The following is a 14,114-nucleotide window of genomic DNA, read 5'->3' as shown; positions in this document are numbered from 1 at the left end:
ATGAATGGGGCATTCAAGGGTTAATGCAAATTAACATGGACAAAATTTCCCTACAAATAGTCAATTCTATGTGCTTCACAGAAAACGATTTCATATGCATGCAAGTGTATTCAATTAAAAGTGCCTCTGGCTAGAGATGGGCGCGTGCTCAACTTGAGCACGTGACACGAGCACAAGATAGCAAGACCTAGATAGATTCTAGAATCAAAAACCTGTTTAACTTCAAGTTTAAGGTGTAAAATCAACGAATGAAAGATAATTGCAATCAACAGTTTAAAAATAAAAGGAAAACAACTTGATACACAGTTTGACATTTATCGAAATCGAGGAAATATGCTATATTTCTCTATTATAATGAAAGGTTTTGTAAAGTATTTTAAAAGCGGCAAATTTGCATGATTCTTCCGATACACGTATCCCACATGATTAATTTTCTAAAAAAGGCCTATATTCATGGATTAGATGGATTCTTCAAAATTGAATTGTGGAAGAACGCAAAGTATTATGAACATAAAATCCTTTTACTTGGTGAATATGAATTCCGTTGGTTTTCATACAACACATTTATGTATTATTTATGTAAAATATGTTTTGCTTAAATATAATTTCCGCAGTTTCGAGTGCATATTTGTATGTTGTGGTGCATATGAAATAGAGATGAGTTAATTTACCACTCAGATTGAGACAAAGCAAATGTGTGTATATGCTCGAGTTAATAAAATGGGCTCGGCTAAACAATTTGTGTGGGCTTTCCATAGGAATGTGTACGGACTGTAGCTTTGCGGAAATGCGCTGACAAATGGCAGCTGGCAGCTGGCAGCTGGCAAGTAAACAATATGTTGGCGTATTTATTTTCGGGGCGTATTCCGCTACGTTGGCTTTTCTTTCGCATCTTAAAGCTTCCGGCATCCATTAAACTTCATTAAAAATTAAATATGCGCCACAGCGTTGGCAGCTGCCATCTGGTAACTGGCGACCGTCGACTGGCGGCTGGCAGCTGCTTTTTTGGCTTCTTTGTGTAGCAAAAGTAGCAAAAGCTGTTTGGCTGCGCTGGGCGTGGCTGGTTGATCTGCTCCTGATCCTAAGCGACAGCCCCCAGCCTCTTGCGCAGAGAACCCTTTTAGCATAGCACGCATCAATTTGCTGCCTGGAAAATGCTTAAGACTTTTAATGAGATGAGGGCGAAATTTCATTATGAAGTTGCCTGGGGACTGGCACGACGGCACCGGGCCAAGATGTTTTGGCTTTAGCCTAACCCAAACCGCCCACCCACTAACCCACCAATCCACCTTCCGTCCGCACTCATACCCGCTCGTTGCTCCGGCTTGACTGGGTGTGGTTGCGAACGGTAACCTCGTTAAGCTTAATTAATAGCAGCAATGTGATAAACACCCGGCCAAAATGGTTGCAATGAGGCTGACGTCGCCATTTTGTGCGCCCAGCGACTGGCAAAGTTTTGCCAGGTGTCAGCTACAGCCGAGCAGAACGCTCTGCCATCGAGCAGTCAACTGCGGCACAGTTCTGCTTCTTCTTTTGCTCTGCTTTTCCTGTTGTTGTTGTTTTTTGTTTTTTTTTTTAATGAGCCTACGCCAACGCCGACGCTGCTGCTGATGCTGACACTTGACAGATTTACAACGCAGCCGCTTAGCTTATATTATATCAGGCAGCTCTCTAGTCATTCAGGCATTAGTCGAGTCCTAAGCGGCAAGTACTTTGAAGTTTCATAGAGCGGCGTCATGAAGCTCTTCAATAAATTCTAACACAGTAAAAACTGCTCAAAAATCGATTGGCGACTATTTAAAAGCAAAGTCGATGCAGTTCTTTTGTGCGACCCAGCAAAAACTTTTTGAGACCAATGCATTTCTAGAGATTTCGGGTAGCTTGGTTTTCAAATTCCTCAAAGGAACTGTCGGTAAGCTAGCTAGATCAACTCAGCTGCTGATATCGATCAAGTATATATCAATATATATAATATCAGGTAGCAGCTGCCTTCTTCCGCTTGCAACATGCAAATGCACAACTTCAACATGCCCTCTTCCGCTAGTTGCTACATACACAGAGTATAGACAAGTTTTAAAATTAGCAATTAAAGAAATATATATTATTTCAGGTAAATATCGATTGTTTTTTAGCATAGATATTTCGTTGCATAGTACAAAAGGTTTTCAAAGGGGTTTCAAAGCATATGAAGTTACATTTTCGTATTAGGGAGCTAGTTAGTAGAACTAAGAAGTTATTGACGATAAAATCTTTTGGTCAGGGTATTTAAGCGTCATTGTGTGGTATATTAAGATTCCAGTTTTGTTTGTTTGTTTGCTCATAATGTTTGTTTGCAGAGCATTGGTGACTGAGTGTGTGCGTGTGTGTTGGTGTGTGTTATGGTGTGTGCTTGGTCGGTTGGTTGTTGCCTTAAATTCCTTGTCGCTTTAGCATTTTGGCTAGCAGAGCCAGGCGAGTCAAAGGCGGCGAGCTCGCTGCAAATATTTGCCGAGGGGCAAGTATGCGCAATTAAAATTTGATTTAATACAAAAGTACACACACACACGCGTATGCACACAAACACACATATGTGAGTGTGTGTGTAAGTGTTTGTTTGTTTGCCTGTTTGTTTGTTTGTCTGCTTGTTTGCAGTTGGCATACAATATCCAATTTCCGAAATTACTTGCGCATCATCAGTTGAAAATTCCTTGAGTATCGAATGGAATTTAATTGAAGTCACGATTTCTACAAATTTAAGCAATTTACAAGCACGCACACACGCACACACACACTGGCATTCACATACATGAGCTTAACATAAATAAATCAGATAACACATTAACACTTCTTTCTGGATAAGACCCCCCCTCCCGACCCGTTCCTGCCATGAAGTATATTTGGGTTCTTCGGCTCCGTTTGATGTTGACGAATCCTATGTCGTCCTTCGTCCTTCGTCGCTCAGTTTGATGTTGAATTTTTAATTTTCATTAACATTTGCAGCCTTGAGGCAGCCCTTATGCCCCATGTACATATGTATGTGTATCTGACAACTGGGGGAGGCTGGGCGGCTGGGCGGTTGGGCGGCCGGGGCGGTACGCTCGGGCGTTTGTTATGCTTCATCTTGTTGCTATATTTGGTGGTAGTGGTGCCGGTGGTGGAAGCAAATGTCCTTCGCCTACACTTACAATTAGTATTTGCAGTGGGCTTAATTGATATTTGTATAATGAAATGTGTCATAGGCTTTTCTTGCCCGCATCGGGTCACAGGTGGCGAGGCGTGCAGAATACCAAACAGATATATAGATGGAGATGGAGATACATAGAGAGAGACAAAAAGAGGGCAGCAGAGACACGGCTGCTTTTGACAGCTGTCTTGCTGTTAGTCCTCGCTCGGGCGTGCATGAACTAGCAGAAGCCTCTATAAGCTGTGTCTCTGGACTTCTTCAAGCCCGCCGCCGAACCACTTTTAAACAGCGGAACACTTTAAATCCCAGTGCTAAGTAAAATTCGAGGAAATTGAAAACATTTCAACTGTCTTGGTTGCCTCAAGAAACGCGTCTCTTTAAAATTTAAAATGTCCCCAATCTATTCCTTTATTGATCTTTTCTTATTTGCTCTATTTTGTTGTTCTGCATTTAAGCAACGTATTTAGCTGCTCTGGGCTAAATTTGAATCCGATTGACCCTAAGCCCTTTTCCAAAGGGATTCCTTCAATTGATGGTGCATTGTGTCTGCAGCTGCTCACCTGATCATATAAAGGGCGAAAGTTGATGCTGTATATTCTGCAAGTTGAAGTGATTTAGAAAATAGAGTTCGTATACCAAGGCTGCGAGCCTGTTGCAAATGGTTTGGCAAGGTATTAAAAACATTATAGAGGGAGGGAGACGACGATTTTGCCATTATCCCTATCACGTTGCTCCGTTCACATAGCTGCAGTTGCTTATCGTATGAAGCGTCTACAAATTGCGATGTGGCACCGATAGATTCATGGGACAAGTGACTATTGGCTCCATTGGCAGCGAGTCCCTCCGGCTGGGGTGCACAAGAGACAAAGCCGCAATCAATGTGCGTCTGGCCTAAAAACCAACCAAAGGAAACAAACAACAAATAAATTTGTTGTATTATTTTGTTGGGAACTGTCGCTTTCTTTATTGTTTGTCGTCTGTTTAAAATGCGATAAATTAAATTAAATAGCAAGCGGCGCAATGATTTCGACCAGGAACAGGACCAAGACCAAGGAGTCACTTGGCTGCGGGCGCTTTTATTTAGCTACTTACAGATTATGTGACATTTATTGTTCACGCTTAAATCTTGAAAATTGCAATTTAGCGGCCTTTTGCCACAGCTCCCCGTTGGTCATTTTGAAGGCTTTGTTCGGGATGCTCACGCCGGGCATCTACATTTTCGGCAGGGCCAAGTCGCGCTGTGGGTTGGGCGAGCTTATCAGTCAGGCAGCATCAGTACAACCGTCGCCCAAGGACATTGTTTACCAGGGACAGAATTATGTCCTTGCCAGCGCCTTTGCCATTGCCTGCGTTTGCGTCTTCACTTTTTTGCCTTTTGCCTTCATCGCTGAACTCGCATTTGTGCTTTCTTTTGCCCGCCGCACAGTTGTCTCGAGTTTCCGTTTTAATAAACGTCGATTCCGGCTTCCTGTTTGGCATTCGCATTCTCCCGCTTTATATATATATATATATATATATATACGTATATATACTCGTATATTTAGTGGAAAACCCACCACCACCGTCAACAGCACGGAGCTGCTTCTGATGCTGGCCAAAGTAATTGCAGGGAGCGCCGCGTCGCGTCTGCTGCGTCTTCATTTATTGCCAATATAATTTTTGACTTTGCTGGAAATTTAATTTCCTTTTTGGCCGCTGCCGCGGCTTCCACTTCTGCTACTGTTGCTGCTCCTGTTGCAGTTCGTCTGTGGTGGCATTTTCGCGTTCACGTCATTGGCAGCTATACAGCACCAGCGGCAGCGGCATCAACAAAAGTCAACGTCAGTGACACTGCCCTTGGGCCATGTATTACAAATCGGGTTAAACGGCTGCCAAAGAACAAAACGGATGTCAACATAACAACAACAAGGGCCAAAACGGCAAATGTCGCGCTAAAAAGGGTTAAAATTTATGATTATTAAACCATGCTCTGAACCCCGCAAGCCAAGCCCCATTCCACTCGCCCGCACAAGTGAAGGCCAACGGCAAAGCGACGACAAATGCTAAAAGCTGAAAACAACAAATGTATCATGAGCCAACCAAACAGAAAAAGAACAAACGTTTGGCTACCATATGACGAACTTTAAATACCCTAGTCGAATTATGGGATCCGATGCATTAAATCGGATTCCATCAATTAAGGCTGATATAGTAGCTGGATTAATATCTTAGGAAAAGTTTATGCGCCCTTTTAAAGGTTTGAACATCGACCAAGTTTTACAATTTGTACACCAAAATTAATTAACTTTTAAGAAACTGCATTTTTTCCAGATTGTTTCTACATTTCACAAAAATATGTTTCTTATTTTCAATTAAATTTTTCAATTTTCATTTTAGATAACAAAGTATTGTGTAGTTATTAATTTTCCTAAAAAATATTTTAAAATGTAAAAAAGTGAAATAGATTTTCCAACAAGGAAAAAAAGTCTCTAAGTGATGGGATTTTTCCTGGAATTGGCCAAATGTTCTCATTCCACACTAGACTGATAAAGATTATTTTATAATACTTAATAATAAATAAATTAAAATTAAATAATAAATTACTTTTTATGATTATAAACTTATAGAAAGATGCCATTGCTTATGTGTTACATATTGCTCAACAATAGCTGAATACCCGCTGAACAATTAATAAGAGGGCAAACGGCTAGTGGGTGTGGAAAACTCTCAGCTGGGTAGTACATAGCGTGTAGCGGGCGGGGCGGGGAGGTCGAAGAAAGTGCAGCGTTTTTGTTGGCAAAACGTATAAATAAACATATGAATATTTATGCCAGACAGAAAGCCACGTTTGGGAGCAGGGACAGGACAAAGCCTCGACTTTTGCAGCGAGCAGATTTTTTAGGCGATTTAAAATGCGATTTTCAGAAATGTTACTTTCGAAAACTGATGGTGAGAGAGTGAAAAAGGCAGGAAAAGAAAGAGAGAGAGAGAGGAAATAAAAAAGAGATATGGCAAGAAAGAGTGGTATTTCAGCTAACATGCATACATGTCTTTATATAGCTGGAATTTTAGCCGGAACTGACTTGGCTCTAACGCTTTTGTCTGACTAAATACTTGAGTTAAATTCTTGTTAAGTCCTCATGGGGTTTTCTATACAAGAAATGGCTCAGCTTTTAATAAGAATTATAAGCAAAAATGTGTTATTATTAACTGATATAAGAAGTCTCTGAGCATCAGATGAATACTAAAGACGAATGTTGAAGTCAAAGTTAGTCGCATCTTATCGGGCTCAAAATATAATGTGCCTAATGAGGCTTTGAAGTATTTATGCTGTTCGCAAAATCAATTAAGCCATTGAATGAGATAATAAAAAGAGCGTAGCCAATATCTGAGAACTGGACTCTGGCTCGACATCTATTAATTTTCTTGCCCAATATGCGAGTAAGTGCTCAAACTCTCATTTGTTCTTTGACAGAGCTACGTTTTGAGGGAAACTCTCTGGGCTTAACTTCCATTAAACGTACCAAGGGCATTAGGCAAAGTGTTAAAATTATGATCTGTTAAGTGTCTAAATACGCACAGCAGAGGCAAGATGAGCGTCTGCTTAATAGATGCTGGTGGTGGAGATGGTTGTGGATGGGGATTCGGTTGAAGCACTGGAGGGTTGTCCATTCAATGCCGATTTGAAGGCGGCTGCCTTTGGAGTGTGTATTTAAAATGTCATTTTGTTGTCAACCTCAGACTTCTTGTCTTATGTCAAATTATAATTATGGCGCCATGCTACTAACGACATTAACACAGAAGCAGTTACGCCCGCTGGGGGGCTGAGTTTTGGGTGGTTTGGTGGTGCGCTGGTGGAGACATTGCCATTAAATTGCCTATGCGCACCCTTGTCTCGAGCTCATTCACTTGGCACTGGCTTTGGCTTTGGTTTTGGCACTGGCTCCGGTTCTGGCTCTGGGCCTGTTCCTTGCTTCATTATCAGCATCGAAAGTTAAAACGCAGACGCGCCAGCAAACGTTACATTTTCTATTACACTTGGCAAAATTGTAACGTTAAACGTTTGAAAAACTTTGTTTTAAAATCACTTAGTGTCTGCTACACACACACACGCACACACGCACACACACACACACACACACACACAGCAGGCAGACTTGAAAAGGGTGCAGAATTTTCTCGTCGTTGTCGCCTTTTGCAAAGTGGTGATAATTTTTGCTTTGTTGCGAAAATTACAACATTTTAACTTGGCTTCTGGCTGCCTGTCAGCCCTGTGACCTGCGCCCAGAACCCGGCATACGGCAACCGGCACCGTGCACAACCCCCTCCCCCTTACGGCTGCCACTACTCATCCTCCTTTGGTTTGCAACGGACGCGACTTGTGTCGACTTTTAATGGTTTTCATCTTATTAGCAGCAAAGTTCTTTGCCGCTGCTGGCTTTGTTGTTGTTGTTGATGTTGTTGATGTTGCTGCTGCTGCTGTTGTTGTTGCCACGCCCATGCCCACGCCCAAGCCAACGCCCACGCCTCTGGTCGACACTGCACAAAATGGCTAACAGCAACAGATTTATTTGCAATATTTGCTCATTTGGCAAAACGCCGTCGAGTCTTTTGTCTTAGCCACTTTGTGCCCGTCGCGTCGCGTCCTTTGGCCCCCTCTCTTACCACCTCGTTAGTTTGTTGACGTTTTGCTAGCGCTCCATGAAGCACCCGCCACGCCTCTAACCAACTGCTGCTCCAAGCTTGCTGCTCGTCTGTGTTGGGAGCTGAGGGCGCATAATTAAAAAAGTTTCATTTCATTTTGTTGGTTTTCTTGGTTCGTTTCGTCTGTTTATGTTCATTTGTTTTCTTGTGTAGGTTTTCTTGGGTTTTCTTCTTCAGTGCCGCCTGCCACATGCCGCATGCCGCATGCTCGAAACTGGCAATATTTTTGTTTTGGTTAAACGGGCAGGGCCTGAGCTGGGCTGGGCTGGGCTGGGCTGGGCGTCTTGTTGTTATTGTTGCCGCCCTTGTTCTAATGATTGCCGCCTTCTTCTAACATTTTTTGCATGCTTCGTTTAATTTAATATTAATCTAAGAAGTTTGTTTGCTTTCACGTGTTGGCGCTGACTTCGACTAGAAACTTGCAAATGAGCAACTGTTTCGTCATGTTCCTAAAACGAGAGTCTTTGTATGCTTGTCTCGATCTGTGTGGAAAGAAATTTGACATCATCATGAGTCGGATTTGAGAAGAGCTACTCGTATTGGGGCAAGTAATGGAAATGTGTTTTAAATCTTATGTTACTCTTATGCACTTTGCCAAAAAGTTCTTGTCCCTGGTAGATGAGCTGACCGAGTGACCCAGTGCCATTCAGGCATGAATCTAGTATTGCCTAGGCAAAAGGCTAAAGTTGATAATAATCAAAATATAAATTATTAAGAGTCAACAATTTAAGAAGCTAGCCATGTTATCAGTTTTAATATCTAATTGATATCTACTATATATGTATTAAATTAAAAAAAATTAATTTATATACAGATTTTTTGAGGAAACCTCATCTTAAGATAAGGCAGCAAGAGCATGGTAGCATTATGTGTCCCCTCTTTTTATACCCTGAACCCATTAAAAATGGGTGTAAGGGTATATTGTATTTGTGCGAAATCCAAATGTATGTAACAGGCAGAAGGAAGCATCTCCGACCCCATAAAGTATATATATTCTTGATCAGCATCAATAGCCGAGTCGATCTAGCCATGTCCGTCTGTCTGTCCGTCCGTCCGTCCGTATGTATGAACGCAAGGATCTCAGAATCTATAAGAGCTAGAGCCTTGAAATTTCAGAAGTAGGTGCTCCTAGTGCCTGCGCAGATCGAGTTTGTTTCCGATAATCAATAACTTACCCCGTTTCCAAGCAATCGATAAAATCGATATCGATATCCGGTTTTTTAGGCAATTTTGGTAAATAATAAGAGCTAGAGTCACGAAACATGATATGTTACTTCTAAAATAGAATATACATATGCATTTGAGGTTGGAAGAAGTGGGTTCAGGGTATCCCCTAGTCGGGAGTTCCCGACTAGAACCTCTTACTTGTTTTCTTTACTTGTCAGCTTGTCAATTATTATAATATTAATACATATAAGTATCTGTATCTGTATAGGCTGCGATAAGCTCTTAATCCAGCCGAAATACGCACGGTACACTCAACTTTGCTGATTAACTCAAGCGCTTGGCATTCAAAGTGTTTGCCCCCATGAATTTTGTATTCGCGCCCCTTTAAAAAGCCAGCAGAAAGTGAGTGAACGACCCCGAGTTGATTTCAGAGTTTCCATATCCCCCATATTCACATTTTGAAAGTTCACGCCGCCTTATGAATATTCCAAATATTCAAGTCTCTGCTGGCCGAGAAGCGAGCGAGCAGTGGAGTCCATTGACGTTTCGCTGTTATGGCAACCCTGGGCCGCAGCCACCATAGAGCTGGCATGTCAAAGTCGCAGCATGCTACTTAATATTGTTCAGAGCAGTGTCTGAGCATTGCATACGAATGTTCCAGACACACTCGTTTTGCCATGGCCACGCCCCCGCCGCTCCCTCTGTGCATGCCAATAGTCATTCATTCAGTCGCTCAATCATTCATTTGTTCATTGATTCATTCATTTGAAAGTCTGCGTGCCAGCTTCATTTTTAATGATTGCCTGCAAATTTTGTATAACTTGCCAATTCTGTTGGGGTTAATTTGGCATGGTGCATGCCGCATGCAGCTCTTTTCGCGAATTCCGCACTTTAATTTCGATGTGCGCCATTCGCCTGACAACCCCGACAACCCTGTCAATTGCTGCATGGCAGACAACACGAATTTACATGATACGCAGAACCTCCGATGAAATTGAACTGCATCAAATGCTACGCTTAGATTGGCGACTTTATTGTAGATCGTAGGCGACAATGCGGGCTAATTGAACATCCACATTCATAGCCAACTACCTCTCTTTCTTGCTGTCTCTAAATCACTCTCTCTCTTTTTAAGGTAAAAGCTTCACGCTGACAATTGTCATCTCAACTAATCCCATACAAATCGCCACCTACACGAAGGCCATCAAGGTAACTGTGGATGGCCCACGCGAGCCGCGCTCGAAGGTGCGCCATCAGGGCTTTCACCCGTTCGCATTTGGACCACAACGTTTTGGCCCGGATCCACTTATGGCCGGATTGCCCTTCAAGTTGCCAGGTACGTAAGCCGTGTTCATTTAATTCTCCAAAACGCAAGACACCCCCACCATTAAATGGATTGCCCCAAGCGCCAACTTGCTCGTTAGGGCAGGTATTGATGTCGATGCGAAGTAGATGGATTGGCGGCTAGAGACGATAAGCTCTTATTTGTAAATAAACATGTCTATTATAAGGGTTAAATAAGCGAACGTCGCCTGCCCAGCGGCAATAACACTTTTTCAGATTAAATGATTTGATTATAAGTATTGAATTACCTACCACTAAACTCGACTGTTGATGGAATAAATATTCGTGTACATACGTCTCTTAGGATTGGCTTACAACAAACTTGTCTAAATACTCGAAAATGTTGGTGTGAGTCAACTTTAGTAAACTTAAAGATTGGAGTAAAAGTAACTTATGGCCGAAGCCTTATGTTTTTGTTTCTTGTCTGTTAAAAGTTCGGCCGTTATTTTGTCCTTTTTATATACTGATCCCATTGAAAAGGCGTATAATGGTAAAAGGGGTATAATGTTGTTGTGCAAGCTTATTTAACATGCGGAGAGAAACATATTCGACCTCATAAAGTATGTCGGAACGCAAGGACCTCATAACCTATAAGAGCTAGATAGAAAGATATTTACGTAAGCTATCTTTAAATGATTCCGGGGCAGTTAATATTCCAATTATAAATCATGCCAACAATCAGACAATCAGACACTAAAAAAGCAATTATTATAAATGTGGGCATGGGCTACCCACTAGACTTCTCCTGCATAAAATCGTCATAATATTTTTACACATTTTCGATTGGCTCAGGTTAGAAACCGATTTACATGATTAACTACATATTTCATTGACATTTCTGAATATTTCAATCTCTAAAATCTATTAAAATTAATCTTGGCATATAACATTGTAACCAATTGTTTTTTATATATTCAAGTTAGAGTTTTGTGATTTAAATAGAGCTGTGCAAAACATTTTACATTATCGAACTATTGATTTAGTTAACTATAAAAGCTATCGAGTCGGTCCACTATTGATAGCAGTCTGTGGGCAAATTGCAGCAACATTGAGATACAAAGTTTCGATACTTCTGGAGGTTGAAAGTACGAGTATTTGTAATTTGTTGCCTAACCATTTCCTAACTGAAAACAGAACTCTAGATATCATTAAAAGACTAAAGACATTAGCATAAGAACGATGACAAATGCCTGCGCAGTCAGGCGCAGAAGCCTTTCGACAGGCGTGCAAACAGATTCGCGCTGCCTTTTTGTCAAATCCTAGTGCATCTGTGTGCCCTATTTATGCCCCCATAATGCACACGCACACACACATACGCGCGCGTGCACACACACACAGTGTCACAATAGAGGCGACAATTATATAACAAAACAACAGCTTGAAAAATCCATTAAAATGATTTTAATCCTTTAACGAGTCACAAAACGGCAGCACAGCGTCGACTTCAACTGGCACGCCTCGAGGATGAGCAGATTGAGCATCAATGGGTTTGGGGTGCAACCCCTGAGCAAGCCGCGAACTGCCTCACCCCTCAACCCTCACCCCTGATTGACAGCAGCAGGCGTAGCCTTAAATTATTTTAAAGCGCTCGACGCGACTGTTGCAACAATAAACACGCGATATAACCAGACTGCGAACAAGGATAACGATGGCAAGGACAACGCTGAAGACGGCGAAAAGTCGCTGCCGTCGCTGTCGTCGCTGTCGTCGCTGTCGGCATCGTCGCCTGGTGAACAAATCCCGTTTGATACGCTTTGATTTTATTAAAATTTAACAATTTCGCTATGAAATTTATGAGCCGACAAGTGGGTGAGCCCGAAGCTAGGTGGTGCGATGCCGCTGACGATATGGATGTGAATGTGGATGCCACCACCGCTGCCACTGTCTCTACAACTTTCCCTTTTGCGTCAGTTTCTTATTAACTAAGCCAATCGAAAGTTGCCTTTCAATATGTATTCAACATCAAGTTCTCAACCAAAATTTCAAAGAACTGAAATCGATATGCAAACTATTTTTCAATTGCATTGCAACAACTGTAATATTTCGTGTATACGAAATGCAATACAAAATAATCGAGAAAATAATGGGAAAATCAACTATCCTCTTGATGGAGTACTTTATTTTGTAGAGCGATTTTATGCTACGTTCAACAAGTTAAAAGTATATAATAGTTCAGTGCCTGTCCATAAGGCACTTGAATCTCGGATAATATGTTCGCTCCATGTCAGATTCAGCATTAAAAATTTAAGAAATATCTATTCAAAGTTAGTCAATTGACAAATTTCAAATATTTGATATACAAAAAATAGTGTGTGTTTAAACTTTTGATTTTTTACGCGAAATCAATCCAAATATTTCTTGGCTATTAATTTTAATAATAATTACAGTATTCATAATAATAATAATAATTATGATGCACACTCTATTTTATGCCAAATTTCATTACATTTATTAACTAACGATTATTCCAATCAGAATTAGTAGGAAGTATTTTTTGTTTCAGCTTGATTATATTTAACTAATTCGTTTAATTTACATTATTTGATTAACTCTGGAATTATAAAGCAACAACAGCATATGAGAAACCTTCGTTTTGTTTTTCTTTTGCTTTTTTAGTTTCCAAATGAGTTTAGTTTTGTTGAAGAATGTTTCGATATCCGCTGGGGAAAATAATTTTTTTTTCTAGAAACTTTGACGCCCCAAAAGTTTTTTGCACTTGCGAGCCGAAACTGCAAAGTGACACAACAGCAGCAAAAAAGTGTCTCAAAATTACATTAAAAACTAAAAGGCACCAGACATATGTGTGTGTGTGTGTGTGTGTGTGTGTGCGTGTGTGAGTGTACGTGTGTGAGTGTGCAGTAGTTTTGGCATACACAAAATGTAGTTGACACTGGAGTGCTGCGTGTCACAGAAAGTTTGCCAAATGATTAAAAGGACTCGACGCTGGTGCCAGCTGCCTGCTGCCTGGCGAAATAGTTGAGCTGGCTCTGAAAAAGCAAGCCAAGTGCTTTTCTTGATGGAACGGAATAAATATTAAATGGCGTCGTAAGCAGGGCACATTAGTGCCACGCCTCTAGCACGTCCCCCTCTAACGCTGCTGGGTGCTGGAGTGCAAGGTGCCCCGGGGCCAAGTCACGAGTGTGTGGAAAGTGGAAAATTTGTAACTTCCGCAACGGATATCCTGTTTCATACACGCACGCCCTCTCCAGAAACGCGCGTCTTTGTGTGAGTGTGTGTGTGTGTGTGTGTGTGCGTGTGTGTGTGCGTGTGCGTGTGCGTGCCTTTTGAAGTTGCCTTCATCAGCAGCAACTAAAAAAGTTTCGCGCGCGCGTTTTTAGTGAAAATTATATTAAAATTTTGTGCTTGATGTAATTTATGTCATAAAACCCATCTGAAAGTAGACACATGTGTGCATAATTACATAGCTTCTGGTGCTGGTGTACGTGCGTGTGTGTGTGTGTGTGCCTGCGTGCGGGTGCAAATGTTTTAAACGAATTTTCAGCTTGAAATCGCATTGCAGCGCATTGTCTTGAGTCCCACACTCTCAATCAGCCCAAATATATATATATGTATATACATATACACGAAAACAGCGAGCGCATTTGATTTAAGATTTCGGGCACTCGTATTTATTTAAAACCCTTTTTGCCGTCAGCCGTTTTGTGTGTTGTTTGCCCGGCCGGGACAGGCGTTTACATCGTCAAAAGCAATGCAAAAGGCAAAGGCAAAGATCAAAGTGCGCACCGTGCACCATTAT

At 41.5% G+C, this 14,114-nt stretch overlaps 1 protein-coding gene across 2 annotated transcripts in view; it reads left to right on the top strand.

Annotated features, from left to right (window-relative positions):
- RunxB (Runt related B) overlaps nucleotides 1–14,114 on the top strand; it is a 41,897-nt gene that overhangs the window by 17,342 nt on the left and 10,441 nt on the right. For both annotated transcript variants that reach the window (XM_032440039.2, XM_032440038.2), the window contains exon 4: nucleotides 10,149–10,349. In XM_032440039.2, the coding sequence (XP_032295930.1) occupies nucleotides 10,149–10,349 (201 nt within the window). The remainder of the gene's footprint in view (nucleotides 1–10,148; nucleotides 10,350–14,114) is intronic.

The sequence above is a fragment of the Drosophila virilis genome, chromosome X (assembly GCF_030788295.1).
Source record: "Drosophila virilis strain 15010-1051.87 chromosome X, Dvir_AGI_RSII-ME, whole genome shotgun sequence".
NCBI lineage: Eukaryota > Metazoa > Arthropoda > Insecta > Diptera > Drosophilidae > Drosophila > Drosophila virilis.
The sequence above is the reverse complement of the archived record's forward strand: the minus strand, read 5'-3'. Positions and strand labels throughout refer to the sequence as shown.